The following is a 22,412-nucleotide window of genomic DNA, read 5'->3' as shown; positions in this document are numbered from 1 at the left end:
CCTCTCCTAATTTTTTTTGTATTTTTTAATTTTATTAAATATATCTATATCCATTCAATCTAATAAAAAAAAAAAACAGGAGGAGGAGAGGAGGAGGGGGATGATCCATCTGGGCATGCCGCACCCATTCGTCTTTGACAAAAAAGAATTCCACGAAAATGTTCATCAGCAAACCGCGTCGGCCGCCCTGCTGGCTCTAATCAAAGGAAATGCGAAAAAAACAAAAAAAAAATTCCTCGAACGCGCAGTCCGTCAAGAGTCGAGTCAGCAACCCACTCAGCATTCGCGCGGGCAATAAAAAATTGCAAATGAAATGGATGAATTGTTTTTGTCTGCGGTCCCGCTACGTTTAGCGTCCAATAAATATGCTCGAACAACTTGCGCGCGTTTTCTTGACTGGACTGTGTCTGTTTCACCTACTTTTACCCTACTCTCTCAATTCTCCCTCTTTCTCCCATAGATCATGATAATGATGGGCGCACGAGTTCTCGCCCTTCACCCACCTCGCCTTCTTTCATCCTTTTACCATTGCTATTATTGCTATAACTCGGCACGGAGAACGGTCGAAAGGCAGACGTGCGAGGAACAGAACATATTGATCCAGATGAGATAGAGAGAACCGACGATGACGACGAGGAGAATGAGATGCGAAGAGGAGGTGGAGGCGACGGCCGTGAAGGAGGGCGGGAGTCTGGGAGAAGGGGAGGCGCGGCCGTCTTCTCGGCTTCCGACCCCGAGGACAGGAGATTTTTTGGGGAGGCACCGCCTGTCTGCCGCCATAAACCGCCTCAATCAAGAGATCCACTCCCTCCAGGTCCGTTCTCTCTCTTCCACCTGCTTACCCTGGCCGACCGACTTCTTTCTTCTACTTCTGTCCCGCCCCTAGATACGAATCTTGGGAGGATCATGTATTGTTGGCTTGGGTGTGAGATCAGTCCCTGCCTGTTTCTTTCTTTCCTTCCTTCCTTCCTTCCTTCCTTCCTTCCTTGTTTCTTCTTTCTCCTCCCGCAGCCACATGGGACCTGTTGCGCGCGCGCTCCGCACGCACGCACTTCCCCGCTGGATCGATCCACCACGTGTCTCTGGTTTGAAGAATCAGATCCAATTTTTGATTGCATAACGGTATGCATCTTTCGTCCTCATCATTCGTTATATTTCTCGGCTACCAGCCTCCACCATGTTTGAATAGAACCATGTACTTTGCTTCCAATCAGCTGTCAGAGCCTTCCCCCCTTTGCTGAACCAAGCACCAAGCAAGTATGCTAAGCGAACCTGCAAGAAGCTCGTTGGCCCCTCAACTAAAAGCTCGCCTGTTCCTATTTTGAAGCCAATCTAAAAGAAACCTACCAATTTTCTTGTCCGAAGCGTGTGGGACTTGGATCGCTATCCCCGCAAACTCACCGTCCATAGCAAATTCCGTCATGTGACCAGTCTCGAGCCTTCTGAACCATCGGAGATGCATTCTGAACTATCTAAATACGGATCATAGGGTTCCTTGGCTTGATTATGACTGTGCAAGACAGCATCATATATAATAGCCACACCGATGAATCGCCTTCATCGACGCTAATACTTTCTTGTGCTGATAAAATAACTCTCACTCCCTCGAATCTTCCGGAACACAGACCAATGAACAATCACATGATTGGTTCGAAAGATAGCCCACTCCATTTTCGAGTCGAAGCCCAATAGCGTTGGATTAGTGGGAGAAGAATGTAGGTTTCGGAAGGCAGTGTTGATTGAGATAGCCCGCATAGTTGGTGAGGTGGAGCTAGCGTTGTGCATATCTGAGGTATCTGGGTTTGGATCCAAGAACGCCCGGACTTTTTGGATCATACTTCATAGAAGGAAACAACTAACTCGAGCAAATGGGATTAGAAATGAAACTTTGAAGTCCTGAATTGTTTCGTTATCCTATTCTGGTTCCTCAAGAGGGTAGTCACAACTGCAGGCCATTGATCTTGATGCAATATGAAAGAGAAGAAAAGAAAAAGAGAGATGACATTGTCTGATTTCTTATCCATGTCGTACAGTACCTTTTTTGGAATTTCAACCAGCAATGGAGAATTATGCGACATTAGATCTTCAACCAGACTCTTTCTTAGGCCTCGGAGAGGCATCAGTTCTTGATTGTGTGTTATGGGTGGTGCTAGTGCAGGTGGAATCCTAAATACAGAGAGTAAATTCTGGCCATTCTTTGATTCTTTCTGGCCCTGCAGTTAGAAAAGCTCTATATAGAAGGATTGGATGGGGCTGGGGCGGGGAGGGGAAAGTGAAGGGAAGGGGGTGGAGATAGTAGGCTGCAGAGGTGGGGATGGAGCGAGGGTGAAGGGGGTGGGCAGGAATGAGCGTAACAGGGGAGGGGGTGCGGGCGGAGAGGACTGGAGGAGGTGGAGATGGCTGGCCGAGAGGCTGGTTGGCACGCATGTGGGTTATGTCTATCTTCAAATCCTTAGCATGAAATTGATTTGTATCGGTTGGAAGACATGCAGGACCTAGACCTTATCCATCCCACTTGCCTCATATTTGTTCAGGTGCATGCACTGAGTTGCTTGGTTTTAACACTTGGATTTGAAACTGTTGCTTTTACGGGTGTTCGCCCGTGCAGCATATGTATATAATTATGTAGAAGTGTGGACACGGGCACACGCCAAGCAGGCGGATGCATGCCAACATACATATATGCATATAGCATAACTAACTGAAAACCAATTGCCTTTTGAATTTATCAATGTCTTGGCCATGGCTTGGCAGTGAAGGGAGGAGAATAAGGCGCCGACTGTCAAGGGTTTTTATTGAAAGGGTGGGTGTGGGCAGGGTGTCACTGGACAATTAGGTTCTGTTAGCCATGCTGCGCATGGACGTATGCCCGAGTGAAGCAATTTTGGTGGCCATGGCTATGCGTTTATGAGAAGATATTGTAGAGTTCATGCATGTTACGCATTCGATAAGGAGTGTTTGATGCATAGATGTGATCCAATCAACTGTTAAAACATTTTCCCTTGGTTTTTTATTCATGCAAATTATGAGGTATATCATACACCTCCACTTCTGATTGATAAGCTTCTATCTTTTGTAAAATAAAATCATAAGGGTTGTATATAATGGAGTGGAGAGTGCCTTTATTTAGGCGAGTTTCCCAGGTGACATGTAGGAGACCAAAATCATATCCACTTAGGGATGTGGTACTAGCTATCTTGGCTAGAGCTAGACAGGGTCCATGTCTAACAACAAGTGCTTTGAAGACTTTAACAGAAAAGTGCGCCACCCTGCACAGGATGTGACTTTGGAGTCGAGATTTTCTCACTTCTGGCCATAGATTTGGTGCAAATGATTTAATGACCCATACCTAATTCTTCTAAAAGAATACAGGTATACAACCTTGTAGGCACTAGCCCTAATGCACAGATCTACGACTGAAACAATGCTGACCCCACAAAAAGTTATAATGCTCTCACAGACAGATGCGTATGTGTATATCTGTTTAAATGAGTCTCTATGTGCGCATAAATACATGCGTACAAACATATACTCATATACATGCCTATCGCATGCGCCTACATGTTTTAGTATGCATTTCATGCACAAATTTATATAGTGCAGGCATAATTATGTCTATAAGTTACATCTATGATGCCATACTTTATATCATCTTGCTTTGCCTCTCTTTTTTGTGACTAGCCACTCCCAGAGTCCTTATCTTAAAAGAAACCCAGTCAATAACATTATCCTATGTTTTTGGTGTCATTCATCAGCTACACGTTGTTCTATACCCATCTACCTTAAGTTGTCTGATGCTATGGATGGCAAGAGTGCAACATTAAACTGGTGAAAATTTCCTTTTATTAAGTAATAGGTTATTTCCTTGTACAGCTTGTTCTTTTTTTTTTTTTTTGGCTAAAAGCGATGATTCATACTATACGGGTACGAATACACCTAGTAGAGTCTGCATATGAAATATCCCGGAATGCATCAGGCAACTCATCCTCACCAACCCATAGGGAGCCGTCTGAGTGGCTCGCAACATACGCCGCCACCCAGTCTGCCGCCCCGTTGGCCTCCCGATATACATGCACAGCTTGTTCTTCTCCTACGATGATAATGGACTAATAGTCCCTCTCTCTATATATATACGGATTTCTTATCGCCATCTTCCTCTAGCTCGAGCTCTTTTTTGGCCTCATAGCTTCTTATGGTCGTGAAATGGTGTCAAGCTTGGGCCTAATAGTTCGATGTTAGTTTAGTCATATGTCAAGACTAGGTGTAGACTCTTCTGCTGATATTTATGCCATGTTGAAGGAGCCACATAAGTTTCAACAAAGATGTTGCTGGTGGTCCAAACCGAGAACGATTGACACGACGGTGTGAACGGGGTTCCGCCTGAGTTGTCTTGGTTGGTGCTGGTTGCGCTCCACCTTCCGCCAAGGAACCTGCAAACAAGCCTTGCACCACCACCAGGGTGGTGATGGCCCTCCGACGGTCAAGTCAGAGGAGATTGGAGGAGGAGAGATGATAATCACAAGTGGGAGAGAGTGCTCTGGGAGGTATTGCTTACCCCCCCCCTTCTCCCCCCAGCCGCATATATACCTGGCTGGGAGGTCTCTCAGGGGGGTTTGTCGTCGTGGGGCACGATAGAATGGCCACTGACATGGCCGTTACGGGGCGTCGTGGAGCAGCGCCGGGTACGGTCATGGCAGGGCGTAGTGGAGCTCCGCTTTGTACGGTTGATACAGGAGATCGTGGGCAGCATCGGGTACAGCCGTTGCAGGGAGTAGTGGAGCAGGAGGCCGCGGCGTGCCTCTGGAGAATAGCCTGTCGTTATCAAAAGATCTCCGACTCGGGGTCGGAATGCTGGATCATAGGGCAGCCGACCCGGGGTCGGGCTGCGGAGCCGAGGAGGTCCGACTCGGGGTCGGAGTGCTGGATCATAGGGCAGCCGACCCGGGGTCGGGCTGCGGAGCCGAGGAGGTCCGACTCGGGGTCGGAGTGCTGGATCATAGGGCAGCCGACCCGGGGTCGGGCTGCGGAGCCGAGGAGGTCCGACTCGGGGTCGGAGTGCTGGATCATAGGGCAGCTGTAGCTTTCCTGGATACGCGTGCCGATCACGTGGGGCATGGCGGCTCAATTCCCCCATAACAGTAGCCCCCCGCTTCCGAGCCTGGAACCAGAAGGGGAACAGGTGAAGGGAGTGATGTTTCGAGATTGCCGCCATCCTTCGGAGAGGCGCGCGCGCTTCAAGCTTTCCGCCTTCTTTATGGCGTATGGCGGTTGCTGCTGACCTGGCAACCTGAGGATTTCGGCGGACATCCTTCCTTAATGGTGTCGATTCGCCTTTGGGGTGCGAGCGACCCTTCGGCGGCCAGGCGTCTTCTGGCGTCATCGAGGTGTCACTTGCCCTTTCGCCTATTTAATCGGAGGCCCTCCCCCGTCCGTCTTCTTCTTTACGGACATTTTCGAGTTTCTCCTTTGCGCTACCATTGTTGCCGCCGAAACGTTCGCTTGCTTTTCCTTTGACGCTCTCGGAGCCGTTCTTCCTCCTCTTCAAGTGAGTTTCCCACTCTTCTACTTTGAGCTCTTCATACTTTTTCTTTTTGTACTAGTGCACCCCAGTCGTTCCGGCCTTTCCCTCCTTCTTGACCCCGTCCTGACCGTAGATTGGCCATTAGGGATGGGCGAAGTGGGAGCAGACAGCATCAAGTCAAAACTGGTCGCCGAGGACTTAGACGGATTTGTGGCTCGGTACCACCTTCCCGAGGCCTGCAATGTCACGCTCCCAGGGCCTGAGGAGAGGATGTCTCATCCTCCTCGAGGGAAGATCGCCATCAATGAGGGCATCCTCCAGGCCGGGTTCCGCTTTCCCCCTTCAGACCTAGTCTTACAGGTGCTCCGGGGTTTAGGAATGGCACCGACACAACTGGTGCCGAACTCGTGGCGTGCTCTGACGGTCTTCCAGGTTCTCTGTCGCTTGCATGCGATTCCCGCCACCTTGAACGTTTTCTGGGAGCTCTACGGCCTGAGCGGCCACCCCCAGGACAAAGGGTGGTGGTGCTTCGCAGCGCGGCGAGGGTGCGGCCTTGTCAAGGAGGGTCCTACCTCCATTCACCACTGGAAGGAGCGCTTCTTTTTCGTTGATGCAGACCCCTCCTGGGAAATCAGGGCAATCTGGGGGACGCCGGTGAAGTCCCCAATTGGCCTGTCGAAGTTGTCGAGGGAGGAATCCGAGGGCGTCGCCGCCTTGAAGGAGTTGGTCGCCGAGGGCCAGCTTCCCCCGGTGGGCCGCCTTATTTCTGAGGATACCTTGGTGAACGTCGGTTTGAGCTCGGTCCCCACCGACCGTGAGTCCGCCATCGTTTCTTTAGCTCTTTTCTTCTCTTTCGTTCCTTCTTCCTTTCGGTTTCTCAGTCCCTGACCATCCCGTCCTTCTTGCAGAGGTCGACGACGTCATGCGGTCGGTGAAGTCGAAGGCTGTTGGTAGGGCGTCCCTGCTGGAAGCAGTCCGGAGGAGGAAACGAGCTCCTCCGAGCGGGGCCCCACCGGCGAAGAAGTCCCGTAAGGAGATACCTCCGATGCCGACCGACGAGTCCGGGCCCACCGGTCAGGGAGATGTCGTGGGCACCGACCGGCAGCTGACGCTGTATCAGCCCTCCGGTGGTAAGGTTGCCGCTACTCCGGAGGTGCCATCTGAGCCTGCTCAAGACGGACGGGTCGGACGTGATCGGTCCCCAACCCGGCCTTCGACTCGGTCGGCTCCTGATGACTCGAGGAGGGACGCGCCGAGGCCCCGGCCGAGCGGGACCCTATCAATTCCTGGGGCGACCCCCGCCCCGAGCGCGATCAGCCGGACTCTTCCCCAGGCGATGGATAAGGGTAAGGCTGCAGAACCACCATCCGGCTCCGGGGAGAAATCGGGGTCTGCCTTCACTACCGATGGCGCCCGAAATCTCATCGAAACAGTGTTGCTGGAGAAGGACCGTCGGCGGGTCCGGGAGTTGGATGTCTCTGACGTTGGGGCCGCCAGCTGCGTCTGTCTCATGTCGGTGAGTGTTCTTCTGGCCGTCTTTCACCATTTATTGGCTCTGTTGTTCTCCGCCTGACTCCCTTATTTTTCCTATTTCTTAGCTCGCCCAGTACATGATCCGTCTGGAGGAGTGCTACAAGGAACAGGCGGGGCTTTTGGCGAAGGCCGAGGACCGGCTGAAAGCAATGGAAGAGGGAGGCCGGGCTGCGGCAGGCAGGACGACTGGGGACCTCGAGGCGAGGCTCCGGGAGGCCGAAGAGCGGGCACTCGGCTTCGCCGCCCTGGAGGAGCAACTGTCAGAGGCTCGGGAGCAACTCAAAGCCGCCTCGGGCCTCGAAAGCAGGGTCAAGAAGGCGGAGGAACGGGCTGAAAAGCAGTCCCGGAAGATCGCGGACTATCGAGAGCGGTGGGAGAAGGCCCAGCGGTCTGCCGACAACGCCTGCGACCGAATCCGCTCTTTTGAAGCCAAACTAGGCGAACTGGAGTCGGCCCTGGAGAAGTCATGCACGGACGTCCAAGAGCTCCGTTCGCGCCTGAAGGAAGCCGAGGCCGCTCGGGTTGCTACCGAGGCGAAGCATAAAGAGGCTCAGGCTGATCTGCTGAGGGTCTCCTCTGAGGCCGAAGGCCGGATTGTGGCGAAGGTCTTGGAGGCCAAGGCTCAGATTATGGAGCGAGCTGAGGCGGAGCTGGCCGAGAAGAGGGCGGAAATCGGGCGTCAGGCGGTAGAGGCTTATCGCCAGTCCGCCGAGTTCGCCCATGATATGTCGGAGGCAGTGCGGACCTATCGCCAGTCTGACGAGTTTGTCCATGACGCGTCGGACGCGGGGGCCGAAGCCTTCACCTTGGGCTTCGAGGAGGGCCTGGCAAGGGTGTCGGCTAAGTATCCCGAAGTTGACCTGAGCGAGATCTCCCTCCTGGACTCCTCTCCGGCGCCATCGCCTGCTGGTTCTCCTGCTGCTTCCCTACCTCCCGCGGACGAGCCCGGCGTTCCCGACCCGGGAGTTCCTCCAAGCTGACCTCTTGTACCTTTCATTGTCTTTTTTATTTTTGTATGTCGGCGTTTTGCCCAATTGTATGGGCCTCGGCCCTGAAAATTAATGCACGTTGAATATTTCTTCATCTCGCCCTCGTCCTCTTTTTTTTTTTTTTTAGCTCTTGGTTGCTTCTTGTGACTTTTGATTCCCGAAGTTCTTCCGGCGCTAGGCCAGGCATCCGAGGGTTAAACCTCAGGAAACTCTTCCGGCGCTAAGCCAGGCATCCGAGGGTTAGGCCTCAGGAAATTCTTCCGGCGCTAAGCCAGGCATCCGAGGGTTAGGCCTCAGGAAATTCTTCCGGCGCTAAGCCAGGCATCCGAGGGTTAGGCCTCAGGAAATTCTTCCGGCGCTAAGCCAGGCATCCGAGGGTTAGGCCTCAGGAAACTCTTCCGGCGCTGAGCCAGGCATCCGAGGGTTAGGCCTCAGGAAACTCTTCCGGCGCTGAGCCAGGCATCCGAGGGTTAGGCCTCAGGAAACTCTTCCGGCGCTAGGCCAGGCATCCGAGGGTTAGGCCTCAGGAAACTCTTCCGGCGCTAAGCCAGGCATCCGAGGGTTAGGCCTCAGGAAATTCTTCCGGCGCTAAGCCAGGCATCCGAGGGTTAGGCCTCAGGAAATTCTTCCGGCGCTAAGCCAGGCATCCGAGGGTTAGGCCTCAGGAAACTCTTCCGGCGCTGAGCCAGGCATCCGAGGGTTAGGCCTCAGGCAACTCTTCCGGCGCTAGGCCAGGCATCCGAGGGTTAGTCCTCAGGAAATTCTTCCGCTCGCTGGTCGGCCAAGGCTGGCGCAAGCCGAAGCGACCGGTCGGGGCTTCCGGCTAGTCTGCTCCCGGGATGATCATCGGGTTAGCCAGGCATCTGAGGGCCGAGCCTCGGGAGATTCCACTCGTTGGTCGGCCTAGGCTGGCGCAAGCCGAGGCGACCGGTCGGGGCTTCCGGCTAGTCTGTTCCCGGGATGATCATCGGGTTAGCCAGGCATCTGAGGGTTGTCAAGCCTCAGGGAAATTCCACTCGTTGGTCGGCCTAGGCTGGCGCAAGCCGAGGTGACCGGTCGGGGCTTCCGGCTAGTCTGCTCCCGGGATGATCATCGGGTTAGCCAGGCATCTGAGGGTTGTCAAGCCTCAGGGAAATTCCGCTCGTTGGTCGGCCAAGGCTGGCGCAAGCCGAGGCGACCGGTCGGGGCTTCCGGCTAGTCTGCTCCCGGGATGATCATCGGGTTAGCCAGGCATCTGAGGGTTGTCAAGCCTCAGGGAAATTCCGCTCGTTGGTCGGCCAAGGCTGGCGCAAGCCGAGGCGACCGGTCGGGGCTTCCGGCTAGTCTGCTCCCGGGATGATCATCGGGTTAGCCAGGCATCTGAGGGTTGTCAAGCCTCAGGGAAATTCCGCTCGTTGGTCGGCCAAGGCTGGCGCAAGCCGAGGTGACCGGTCGGGGCTTCCGGCTAGTCTGCTCCCGGGATGATCATCGGGTTAGCCAGGCATCTGAGGGTTGTCAAGCCTCAGGGAAATTCCGCTCGTTGGTCGGCCAAGGCTGGCGCAAGCCGAGGCGACCGGTCGGGGCTTCCGGCTAGTCTGCTCCCGGGATGATCATCGGGTTAGCCAGGCATCCGAGGGCCGAGCCTCAGGGAAATTCCGCTCGTTGGTCGGCCAAGGCTGGCGCAAGCCGAGGCGACCGGTCGGGGCTTCCGGCTAGTCTGCTCCCGGGATGATCATCGGGTTAGCCAGGCATCTGAGGGTTAGTCCTCAGAAAATTCTTCCGGCGCTAAGCCAGGCATCCGAGGGTTAGGCCTCAGGAAATTCTTCCGCTCGCTGGTCGGCCAAGGCTGGCGCAAGCCGAAGCGACCGGTCGGGGCTTCCGGCTAGTCTGCTCCCGGGATGATCATCGGGTTAGCCAGGCATCTGAGGGCCGAGCCTCGGGAGATTCCACTCGTTGGTCGGCCTAGGCTGGCGCAAGCCGAGGCGACCGGTCGGGGCTTCCGGCTAGTCTGTTCCCGGGATGATCATCGGGTTAGCCAGGCATCTGAGGGTTGTCAAGCCTCAGGGAAATTCCGCTCGTTGGTCGGCCAAGGCTGGCGCAAGCCGAGGCGACCGGTCGGGGCTTCCGGCTAGTCTGCTCCCGGGATGATCATCGGGTTAGCCAGGCATCTGAGGGTTGTCAAGCCTCAGGGAAATTCCGCTCGTTGGTCGGCCAAGGCTGGCGCAAGCCGAGGCGACCAGTCGGGGCTTCCGGCTAGTCTGCTCCCGGGATGATCATCGGGTTAGCCAGGCATCTGAGGGTTGTCAAGCCTCAGGGAAATTCCGCTCGTTGGTCGGCCAAGGCTGGCGCAAGCCGAGGCGACCGGTCGGGGCTTCCGGCTAGTCTGCTCCCGGGATGATCATCGGGTTAGCCAGGCATCCGAGGGCCGAGCCTCAGGGAAATTCCGCTCGTTGGTCGGCCAAGGCTGGCGCAAGCCGAGGCGACCGGTCGGGGCTTCCGGCTAGTCTGCTCCCGGGATGATCATCGGGTTAGCCAGGCATCTGAGGGCCGAGCCTCGGGAGATTCCACTCGTTGGTCGGCCTAGGCTGGCGCAAGCCGAGGCGACCGGTCGGGGCTTCCGGCTAGTCTGTTCCCGGGATGATCATCGGGTTAGCCAGGCATCTGAGGGTTGTCAAGCCTCAGGGAAATTCCACTCGTTGGTCGGCCTAGGCTGGCGCAAGCCGAGGTGACCGGTCGGGGCTTCCGGCTAGTCTGCTCCCGGGATGATCATCGGGTTAGCCAGGCATCTGAGGGTTGTCAAGCCTCAGGGAAATTCCGCTCGTTGGTCGGCCAAGGCTGGCGCAAGCCGAGGCGACCGGTCGGGGCTTCCGGCTAGTCTGCTCCCGGGATGATCATCGGGTTAGCCAGGCATCTGAGGGTTGTCAAGCCTCAGGGAAATTCCGCTCGTTGGTCGGCCAAGGCTGGCGCAAGCCGAGGCGACCGGTCGGGGCTTCCGGCTAGTCTGCTCCCGGGATGATCATCGGGTTAGCCAGGCATCTGAGGGTTGTCAAGCCTCAGGGAAATTCCGCTCGTTGGTCGGCCAAGGCTGGCGCAAGCCGAGGTGACCGGTCGGGGCTTTCGGCTAGTCTGCTCCCGGGATGATCATCGGGTTAGCCAGGCATCCGAGGGCCGAGCCTCGGGACATTCCACTCGTTGGTCGGCCACTTGTCGCTCGCCGCCCATCGGGGTTTCTCTGTGCCCAGCCGCGACCGTGTTTCTCCTCTCCTCCAAGCGTTGCCTGGGGGGAACACTAGAAGGGTATTAAACGCTAATTAATGCGTTACCTGGGAAATCGGATCGCCAGTTGCTGCTGGTGAGGAGTGTTAGTTGAGCGGCCGCGATACGCGGGTTCTTCGAGGAGGATGCGGCCTGGGCGCGAGCGGAGACACGTGGACCTAGGGGTATACGTCACCCGGATCGTCCTGCACAAAGAATGCGATTTAAGGAGAATGACGCTTAGGAAATCGCGGGGAGATACGCCTCGGGAGCCGGAACGGCTCCGGATTCAGTGCGCCTGCATTTATTGGAGCCACCCGTATCGGAACTACCAGGGGGCCGCAGCTTGGCTATAAATACAGGTGCAGGTACGATGGAATTTGCCAAGCCGGAGCTGCAGGTTGCCATGGATCGCGGACCTCCTCCTTGGCATATGACTGAGAGACTCCTGTCGAAGGAAAGGGGAGGCGCTCCCCTTACAACTTCAGCCAACTAGCCGTTTCATCTGGGATCAACAAGGAGGGTCTCCCCGGCGGAACTCCGCTCTAGGCGTTTCATCCGGGATCACATCTCCCCTCCTTGAAGTTCAGCCTCTGGGTTGAGCTCTGCGCCGGACGCTCAATCCGGGACCGCGCCTCCATATACTCTTCCCCCTCGAATCCCTTCTCTTCCCTACCACTGGGGAAGATGGGAATATCCTTTGGAGGCGGCGTTCCCCTGGGGGCAGCGGGAGCTTCTTCTGCGGCGGCTCCTCCTCTTTTTGGTGAGGTGCTGGATGGCGCCTCCGGTTAGAAGCACCCACTTCTGGTGGGACTGCAGCCGCCCTGGGTTGAGGGTTTGGGTCCCCACCTCTTCTTTACTTTCTTTACTCCCTAATTCCCCTCTGGGAATTCCTTGTAATCACACGAGCACGCCACTGTAACCAGAAATTATTGAAATGAAAAGTATTGCACCTTTTTAAATTGTCTTTCTGGCCTTGTTGTTCTACTGGTAATACATCCGCAGGTTAGCGGAATTCCAGCCCCTTGGAATTTCTCGGCCATCTAGGGCTTCCAACTGGTAGGAGCCAGGTCGGTTTACCCAACGAACTTTATACGGGCCTTCCCAATTTGGCGCTAGCTTCCCACCTTCCGTAGGTTGAGATGCCTTAGCTCGCCTCAGCACCAGATCTCCAATTCTGAAAAGCTTCGGTCGGACTTTGGAGTTGTAATATCGGGCCACCCTCTGCTGATACATTGCCATCCGTACCTGAGCCATTTCCCTTGCCTCTTCCAAGAGATCCAAGTTCCCTCGGAGTTGCTCTGAATTGGCCTCGGGTCGGTGCGCGGCCACCCGAGGCGAGGGGAGTCCGAGCTCCACGGGGGCAACGGCTTCCGTGCCATAGGTTAGGCTGAAAGGCGTCTCACCAGTAGGAGTCCGTTGTGTGGTCCGATACGCCCAAAGGACATTCTCGAGTTCCTCGACCCAAGCTTGCCCCGTCCGGCCGATCCGCGCTTTGATACCTTGGAGGATTGTCCGATTTGTGACCTCGGCCTCGCCGTTGGTTTGGGGATGCGACACGGATGTGAACCGATGCTCGATCCCGAATTCCTCGCAGAAGTCCCGGAAGTGCTTGTTATCAAACTGTCGACCGTTATCCGAGATGAGGACCCGAGGTACTCCAAATCGGACAATGATGTTCTTCTTCACGAACTTCCGGACTTGTGCCTCCGTGATGGTGGCCAGTGGCTCTGCCTCCACCCACTTGGTGAAGTAGTCGATGGCGACAATCAAAAATTTCCGCTGGGCCGAAGCGACGGGGAATGGTCCGAGGATATCCATTCCCCATTGTGCGAAGGGCCAGGGCGCGGTGATTGGCGCCAAGGGGACAGAGGGGACTCTCTGGACGTTGGCGTGGCGCTGGCAGGCGTCGCATTTCCGCACGTGGTCCTTCGAGTCCTCCATCAAGGTCGGCCAATAGTAGCCTTGCCTCATGATCTTATGCGCCAAGGACCTAGCCCCCAAGTGCGATCCGCAGATGCCTTCGTGGACTTCGCCGAGGGCGTAGGCCGCTTCCGCGGGGCGGAGGCACCTTAAGAGGGGGGCGGTAAACGAGGTCCGATACAGCCTCCCTTCATAAAGTACGTAGTGGGCGGACTTCTTTACAAGCCGCCGGGCCTGATCTTCGTCTTCAGGGAGGATTCCTTCGGCGAGGTAGGCGACGAGCGGGTCCATCCAAGACGGCTCCGGATCAATTGCCATCACCGCTCCAGCCCCGTCAATGCTCGGGGCATCCAGGGTCTCCAGGTAGATTGCCCTCGACAAGTTGTGCGTGTCTGCGTCCACTAGGCGGGACAACCTGTCGGCCCTGGCATTTTCGCTCCTCGGGACCTGCTGAATGTCAACACTGCCGAGGTCGGGAATGAGTGTTTGCACCTTCCGGACGTAGCTCTGCATGGTCGGGCTCCGCGCCTCGAACTCCCCTCGAACCTGCCCGACCACCAGCTGGGAGTCGGTGAAAACTTTCAGACGCCGGATGCCGAGCTCCTTGGCGAGTTTGAGTCCCGCGACTAGGGCCTCGTACTCCGCCTCATTATTGGTCACTGGAAATCCGAACCTCAAGGCATACTCGGCTATCACTCCATCGGGATTGGTGAGGACCAACCCAGCCCCTCCACCTTCAGGGTTCGACGACCCGTCAATGTGGAGCGTCCAGATCGGGAGATCGAGGCTGGGTGTCTCCGGCGGCTTAGGTTCCGCCTCCTGCACAGTGCACTCAGCGAGAAAGTCCGCGAGTACCTGGGCCTTGATGGCTGGTCGGGGCTGGTAGCGGATGTCGAACTCACCAAGTTCTACTGCCCACTTCACCAGCCGTCCCGCATTCTCTGGATTGCTGAGAATCTGCCGCAGTGGTTGATCGGTCAAAAGGGTGACAGAATGAGCCTGGAAATAGGGGCGAAGCCTCCTGGTCGCAGTCAGCAGCGCGAAGGCGATCTTCTCAGCCTTCGTGTACCGCGTCTCGGCATCCCGGAGGACTCGGCTGATGTAGTATACAGGCTTCTGAAGTCTTGCCTCTTCCCGAACCAGTACTGCGCTGACTGCGGTTGGGGAGACCGCCAGGTAAAGGTAGAGCATCTCCCCCTCTTGCGGCTTGGACAGCAGGGGAGGAGACGCCATGTATTCCTTGAGCTGGTCGAACGCCGCATGGCATTCGGCCGTCCAGAGGAAGTCTTTTGGGCGCTTCAACACCTTGAAGAATGGTTGGCAGCGTTCGGCCGACTTTGCCACAAATCGTCCGAGCGCGGCGACCCTTCCAGCGAGCTCCTGAACCTCCTTCACTTTGGTCGGAGGGGACATATCTTGGATGGCTTTGATCTTGTCCGGGTTGGCCTCGATCCCGCGCTGGTTGACAATGAAACCGAGGAACCTCCCGGCCGAAGCACCAAAAGCGCACTTCGCTGGGTTTAGCTTCATGCGAAACTTTCGCAAGGTGGTGAAAGTCTCCTCCAGATCTGCAATGTGCTGGTCTGCATGGCTGCTTTTTACCAGCATATCGTCCACGTACACCTCCATATTCCGGCCGATCTGCTCCTTGAAGATTTTATTGACGAGGCGCTGGTAAGTGGCGCCAGCGTTCTTCAGACCGAAGGGCATTACCTTGTAACAGTACAGCCCCCGGTCTGTTATGAAGGCAGTTTTCTCCTCGTCCTGTGGAGCCATCATTATTTGGTTGTAGCCGGAGAAGGCGTCCATAAAAGACAGTAGCTGATATCCGGAAGTCGCGTCGACCAGTTGGTCTATCCGTGGAAGCGGAAAGCTATCCTTGGGGCACGCCTTGTTCAGGTCGGTGTAGTCGACGCACATCCTCCACTTCCCGCTCGCCTTCCGGACAAGTACGACGTTTGCCAGCCACTCGGGGTAGCTCACCTCTCTTATGAAACCTGCCTCCAAGAGTTTGTCTACCTCCTGGTCGACCACCCGGATCCGATCCGGGGCACAGTGTCTCTTCTTTTGCTTTACTGGTCGGTGGGTCGGGTCGACGTTGAGGGCGTGAGAAACGACCTCCGGGTCGATCCCAGGTACATCGGCCGCCGACCAGGCAAACACATTTGCATTGGCTCGGAGGAATTCCACTAACCGGAGCCGAGCTTCCAAGTCGAGGTTGGCACCGACCCGGACCGTGCGGTCCGGGCGGCCTTCTTCGAGGGGAACTTCGATTACGCCCTCGGCCGGCTCCCCGTGCCGCAAGGCCACTTCGTCTCTGGCGTCAAGTGACTCGACGCTTAGGGCCTCCATGGGCTTCTTCCCTTTGAGAGTTGCTAGGAAACACTGCCGTGCGGTCGGCTGGTCACCTCGGACCTCTCCAATCCCGGCCGCTGTGGGGAACCGCATGAGCAAATGGTAGGTAGAAACCACCGCGCGAAGGGCGTTCAGTCCGGGTCGTCCGAGGATAGCGTTGTAGGCCGAGGGGACACGGACGACCAAGAACCCGAGCCGCACCGTGGCTTCTGCGGGTGCAATGCCCGCGGTCACAGGCAGCTCGATGACACCTTCGGCCGAGATAGCGTCTCCAGTGAATCCTATGAGGGGGGTGGATGTTTTGTGCAACAATTGTCGGGAAAAGCCCATCTTTTGGAAGGCCTCGTAATACAAAATATCAGCTGAGCTTCCACTATCCACAAGAACACGCCTTACATCATAGTCCGCCATAGTGAGAGAGATCACCATGGCGTCATCGTGGGGAGTCTGAACCCCCTTTACATCTTCATCACAAAAAGTGATTACATTTCCGACCCGCTGCCTCTTCGCGACGGCCACTCCTGATACTTCCGCCGAGCCCCCTGCGTTCCTCACGGTCCGAGAGCAGCCCCCAGTGATGGTGTGGATCACTCCCGCAACGGGTCGATTCTGCTCCCGAGGCTCCTGAGAGGCCGGGTCGGCTGGACGCGGGTCTGCGGGGGGACGTCGGTCGTTTACATATCGGCCGAGACGCCCTCGGCGAATGAGAGCCTCGATCTCGTCCCGAAGCTGGAAGCAGTCTTCGGTATCGTGGCCGTGGTCTCGGTGGTACTCACAGTACGCCCGAGAAGGCTTCCTCCCAGGGATCTTCTTCATCTGCCTCGGGACCGGGAGGTCCTCCCGCCCCTTGACCTCCATGAGGATCTGGGCCCGGGGGGCCAGGAGTGGGGTGTACCGGTTGAAGCGTCGGTGCGGAGAACGAGGGCGTGTGGCGCCGTGGTTCCTTGCTGGTGACGGGCTTCTGCGCCGGCATTGAGGCGTCGGGCTCCTCCTCTGGGGTGCCTCTTTTCGCCTTTTCTTCCCGGGCTTTAGAGGGGCTTCGGCGGCCTCCTTGTTCCGGTGGGAGGCTGCCTCCTCGGCGTCTGCATACTGGTTTGCCCGAGACAACAGCTCCGGGAAGCTCCGCGGCAGACGTTTGTCCAGGGAGAAGGTGAGTCTGCCCTTCCGGAAGCCTCGCTTCAGGGCTGAGAGAGCCACCTCCTGGCTCAAATTCCGGACCTCCAGTGTTGCCTTGTTGAAGCGGGTGAGATAATCCCGCAGGCTCTCTCCCTCGTTCTGCCGGACATCGAAGAGGGAGTCGGAGACCAGTCTTCGCCGGCTACTGACGGCGAAATGGCTGATGAAGAGACGGGTGAACTGGTGGAAGGACTGGATGGAATTAGCCTCCAGACCGGCGAACCACGCCCTTGCCGGGCCGCGGAGGGTCGCCGGGAAGGCCTTGCAGAGGAGAGGATCCGATGCTCCATGGAGGAGCATAAGAGTCCTGAAACTCTCCACGTGGTCCCGTGGGTCCGCCGCCCCGTCGTAGGGTTCGATCGCCGGCATTTTGAACCCCGGCGGGTTTAGGGTTCGCAGGATCCTTGAGGCAAGCGCCGGCTGGGAGGAGATTTCCAAGTCGGCGAAGGGATCTTTGGAGTGGCCCTTCAGGACCTGGAGCTGTCTGTGGAGATCGTCCACCCGCCGGTCCAGGGAGCGCGACCGGTGGGTGGGAGACAAGGAGCGGCGCGAGGGGGACCGACTGGAGTGCGGGCCCCTCGAGGACTGGGGTGTCTGAGAACGCGCCCGGGTCCGCCTCTCGTACCCCGCGCAGCTCCGATGAGAAGGTCCTGGCAGAATGGACCGCACTCAAGAATCCTCCCCGCGCCGGCGCTCCTCTCCATGGGAGAGGAAGGAGCGCGGGTTGTGAGGAAGAGGCGAGTGCTCGGGGAGCAGCGGCTCCTGAGCCCGCTGCGGCACCCGAGAGATCACACCCTGCAGATTCTGCACTGCCTCCGCGAGGGTGCGAACCTGCTGGGCTAGCTGGTCGAACTGAGCAGGTTCGACCGTCTGAATGGGAGGAGAAGCGGTGGAATGCTGCTGAGAGTGTGTTGGGGACGCAGCAGCCTCCCGGCCAGAGGCGCGAGAGGCTCCGCGACCGGAAGCATTGGAAGCTCCGCGACCACCTCGCCGTGCCATTACGATCGTTCTGAGATTCGGCCCTTCCTCTAGCGCCAACTGTTGCTGGTGGTCCAAACCGAGAACGATTGACACGACGGTGTGAACGGGGTTCCGCCTGAGTTGTCTTGGTTGGTGCTGGTTGCGCTCCACCTTCCGCCAAGGAACCTGCAAACAAGCCTTGCACCACCACCAGGGTGGTGATGGCCCTCCGACGGTCAAGTCAGAGGAGATTGGAGGAGGAGAGATGATAATCACAAGTGGGAGAGAGTGCTCTGGGAGGTATTGCTTACCCCCCCTTCTCCCCCCAGCCGCATATATACCTGGCTGGGAGGTCTCTCAGGGGGGTTTGTCGTCGTGGGGCACGATAGAATGGCCACTGACATGGCCGTTACGGGGCGTCGTGGAGCAGCGCCGGGTACGGTCATGGCAGGGCGTAGTGGAGCTCCGCTTTGTACGGTTGATACAGGAGATCGTGGGCAGCATCGGGTACAGCCGTTGCAGGGAGTAGTGGAGCAGGAGGCCGCGGCGTGCCTCTGGAGAATAGCCTGTCGTTATCAAAAGATCTCCGACTCGGGGTCGGAATGCTGGATCATAGGGCAGCCGACCCGGGGTCGGGCTGCGGAGCCGAGGAGGTCCGACTCGGGGTCGGAGTGCTGGATCATAGGGCAGCCGACCCGGGGTCGGGCTGCGGAGCCGAGGAGGTCCGACTCGGGGTCGGAGTGCTGGATCATAGGGCAGCCGACCCGGGGTCGGGCTGCGGAGCCGAGGAGGTCCGACTCGGGGTCGGAGTGCTGGATCATAGGGCAGCTGTAGCTTTCCTGGATACGCGTGCCGATCACGTGGGGCATGGCGGCTCAATTCCCCCATAACAAAAGACATAGTAATTGCTTTTCTTTAAAACCCCAATCTGCATGCTTCTATTAATTTGTGTAGCTGGTATCCATCAGATAATTCACCTATGAGTTAGAAAATGAATATTTGATTTAACAAGTACCCTATCATGTTAATATTCCTCAAAGAATTAATCTGTTAGAGGGATGTGATGCAGGAAGGAAGCTTCCTATTGTGAATTTAGCATAGGTTTATTACAATGGTAAGAGATTGTGGGAGGGGAGGTGTAGGGAAACAACACTTCTTTCCTTCTACTATTGGTGCTATTAGAGTTTTGAAAGCAAATTGGAGAATTAGCAACAGGAGAGATGTGCTATAAATGTATAAGTGCTTGAGAGTTCATTCTAACGTTTCTCTACCAATTTGTCTAAATTGATATCGTAATTCTTTTTAAAAAAACAATATTAAAATATCAAAGATTTCATTTTTCTTTTCGCTGCTACTGTTTGATACTATATCACAAATTACCATATTAAAACATTAAAGATTTCTTCTTCTATTTCGCTGCTACTGTTTTATACTATGTCAATCATAGTCAAAGATCCGGGAATTCCTCTCTCTCATAACCCATTAAATTTATAATAACAAACTTCTTTGGAAGAAACTTTTTTTCACTACCGTTAATACCTATTCAGAATTTCAGATACAGTAAGACGGCCCTTGTTCTTCCATCTTTCGGTGCATAGGCTTGTGTGACGTGTAATAGATCCAGAATGCTCATTTTCCATGTGATGCTGCGGCAGGGTGTTTACCCTGAACGTTCCACTTTCATAGACCTGACAAAACTAGCATTCTGAGGCAACATATGAGTAACATCTGAAGCGGTCAGCTCTTATAAGCTTGCCTAATTGTAGCTCAGGCATCAGCATTGCCACTCATAATGAATTGAGATTGGACTGAGTCCAACCTTTCTGCTTCAAAAAAAAAAAAAGAAAAAAAAAAGAGGAAAGAAAATTGGATGAGTGATGCAAAAAGAGAGCCATGAATAATTGGGCACAGCATTACATGGTTCCCTTGCTCTCCAGAATACCAAACTGTGTAACCTGACACATAAAGCAGCCTGCGTATCTATGGAAGGTCGTGAAACTGTCTCTGTGCTTGAAATGGGTTCGGCAATCTTTTACAGCAGGGAACAGATACTGGAAGAGATTTCTTTGGATGAACTTACCTTCGATTTAGAACTAGGGAAATGATGGATCAGTTGATTCTAAGATAACTGTATATTTTGTTTGCTTTTTCTATGCATGCAGGAGGAACTAGACAAACTCGATTCAACAGAGCCTTCCTCCGCAGCATGCAAGGAGTAAGTGAATATTATGGTTTTGTGGTCTTGCGTTTTGCTCCTTTCCATAAGTTCAATCCAATGTCTGGTCGCCTGTGTTTTATGTCCGTGAGTATTCTGCAGGGTTCTCGTCAGCACGGAAGGCATACCTGACGCCCTCCTTCCTGTGTGAGTGTTGCTGTAAATCATCAGATAGTTGATTATGCATCACGGTGATGTTTTCTTACGTGTAACTTGGTGATGTTCTTTGTTCCGCTTGCCTATTTTCAGCACCAGCGGCCCAGAGATCGTTGCCTGGAACCGGTGGTTTGAAAGGGTCCGTAGCTCTCACGGTCACAAATGGTGGGCATGAAGGCCTCGATTTTTCTTAGTGTTGGTGTCCGGTCATGGATGAAAGCACTCACGCGGACATCCCGATCGAGTCAATGTCAGTGTCATTCTCTGATGCCTGGGCTATTCTTTCCGGTAGATCCAAACGGATAGAAATATATCGTGAGCTGTTAATTGTGGCGTTGGTTATGTGAACGCTTTCCCCTTGGGGGCAAATATTGATTTCCATGAGATAAAAAAAGGAAGTTAATTTGCATGGATACTCTTTGGATATTTTATACAGCAGTTTCTCTAATCTGCCTTTCTGGCACCGTTGGGGGATGTATGTTGTCGATTATCTTCAAGTTTGCATTGCTTCTGCCTTGTTTTCCAGGTCATTAGAAATTAGGAAGGTGTCGCATCTCTGAAACTCATCGCAGATCTCTGGTTGCAGCAGTGTGGAAAGCAGATTAGAGAAAAAGAAGGAGAGCACAGAGAGAACGAAAGGCAAGGAGGAGAAGAGGGTGGGCCTCACCATTGCTATGGTTCTGGACATGGCGGATGAAAAGGAATCGGAACTTGCTTCAATGCCTTGTGTTGCTGGAAATTGAACCCGGGGGCGGCCGCGAACCGAGGAGGAGGAGGAGCCTCCGCTGCCGGGACGGTGGGTGGCGGTGCGCCGACGGCTGGTGGCGTCCTCCTGGAGGGGTGCAAGTCCGCCGTAGGAGCGGTGGTCGATGGCGTGCCGGCGGGTGGCGTCCTCCTGGGGGGCGTAAGTCCTGCAAAAAGCCGGTGGCCGGGCTTTTCCGGCGCCGGCCCTCCGATGCTTAAGTCAGAGGGGAGCTTAACTTTGAAGAAGAGAGAGGGTTTGTATGTAGAAGTCCGAAAAAATCCCCTTGGGAGGAAGAGGCCTCCCCTATCTCAGAGGGAGAAGCTCCCCTTTTATAGGGAGAGTGGCAGGATTACCTGTGATGTGATTGGGCGAATTAATGGGTTACCGTCACTGTCAGGGAGCTGTCACGATTGATCGGACCCGTTGGGGTGGTTGAACCGCCGGCCGTGGTGGGCCTGGGGTCCGTAGATGACAAGTGCATTGATTGCTGAGTGAACCGGTGGTCAGAAAGAGCCGTACGCTTTGATGGTTCAGTGATCCGGAGATCATCTTGAGCCGTGTTCATTTAATGACTGAGTGCATCGGAGGCCTGAGGGGGTCTCATGCATTAATGATAGGGTGTGCCGAATGCCTGCGGAGATCTTGTGCCTTAATGACTTGGGGATGGTGGCAGATTGAAGTGGAGTCATATATTTAGTTGTCAGATCCTTTGGAGGGTTAGGCGGAGATTGGATATTTGGCCAAGGCATGGGCTCGGCGGGGTTGCCTTTCTGGTCGGCGCTCTCTGGTCTCGGCCTTCTGGTCTCGGCTCTCTGGTCTCGGCTCTCTGGTCTCGGCCTTCTGTGCTCGGCCTTCTGTGGTCGGCAGCCTTCTGTGCTCGGCTGCCTTCTGTGCTCGGCTGCCTTCTGTGCTCGGCAGCCTTCTATGCTCGGCAACCTTCTGTGCTCGGCCTGCTGTGCTCGGCTTGCTGTGCTCGGCTGCTTTCTGTGCTCGGCAGCCTTCTGTGCTCGGCCTGCTGTGCTCGGCTCGGCCTATGAGCTCGATCACTTAGAAGAGCCCGATCACTTGATGAGCTCGAGAGCGGAAGAGCTCGATCACTTGGATGAGCTCGAGAGCGGAAGAGCCCGATCACTTGGATGAGCTCGAGAGCGGACGGATTTGGGTGCTATAATTGCATTTGTGGGGTGGTCCATTTTTCCACCAACACTACCCCCCGACTTCCGAGTTCGAGCTGCCTTTTGGCTCGGACGAAGGAAGTAGTCCAGTCGTCGATCATCCTGTAATATAGCCAAATATATATGGAGATGTGCGTGCCAAGCAGGATGTACCTTTCATGCAGTTAGAGTTATAGTGCTTTAGGTCGACTCAGCGGCCTTCTTTGACTTGTGGTCAACTCAGCAGGGTGCCCCCACTCAGATCGGGGCGTGTTGTCGTAGGAGGCGTCGAATGGCGTTGAAAGGCGTCGAATGGCGTCGAATGTCGTCGAATGGCGTCAAAGTGTCGTCGAATGGCGTCGAATGTCGTCGAATGGCGTCGAAGTGTCGTCGAATGGCGTCGAAGTGTCGTCGAATGTCGTCGAATGGCGTCGAATGGCGTCGAATGGCG

General features: G+C 55.4%; 1 protein-coding gene across 1 annotated transcript; it reads left to right on the top strand.

Moving 5' to 3' along the window:
- The first annotated feature begins 459 nt into the window (after positions 1 to 459).
- LOC103696817 (guanine nucleotide-binding protein subunit gamma 2-like) lies at positions 460 to 20,525 on the top strand. The gene is made up of 4 exons (XM_008778535.4): positions 460 to 814; positions 19,854 to 19,906; positions 20,009 to 20,053; positions 20,156 to 20,525. The coding sequence occupies exons 1-4, from the start codon at positions 626 to 628 to the stop codon at positions 20,235 to 20,237; spliced, it is 369 nt and encodes a 122-aa protein (XP_008776757.1). The 5' UTR covers positions 460 to 625; the 3' UTR covers positions 20,238 to 20,525.
- The last annotated feature ends 1,887 nt before the right edge of the window (positions 20,526 to 22,412 follow it).

This window comes from Phoenix dactylifera, unplaced genomic scaffold (assembly GCF_009389715.1).
Source record: "Phoenix dactylifera cultivar Barhee BC4 unplaced genomic scaffold, palm_55x_up_171113_PBpolish2nd_filt_p 000243F, whole genome shotgun sequence".
Taxonomy (NCBI): Eukaryota; Viridiplantae; Streptophyta; class Magnoliopsida; order Arecales; family Arecaceae; genus Phoenix; species Phoenix dactylifera.
The sequence above is the reverse complement of the archived record's forward strand: the minus strand, read 5'-3'. Positions and strand labels throughout refer to the sequence as shown.

Coding starts and splice junctions, on each gene's coding strand:
- LOC103696817 (XM_008778535.4), top strand. CDS start 626: ATGACGACGAGGAGAATGAGATGCGAAGAGGAGGTGGAGGCGACGGCC. Junction 19,907..20,008: donor TCCTCCGCAGCATGCAAGGA/GTAAGTGAATAT, acceptor AGTATTCTGCAG/GGTTCTCGTCAGCACGGAAG. Junction 20,054..20,155: donor CCTGACGCCCTCCTTCCTGT/GTGAGTGTTGCT, acceptor GCCTATTTTCAG/CACCAGCGGCCCAGAGATCG.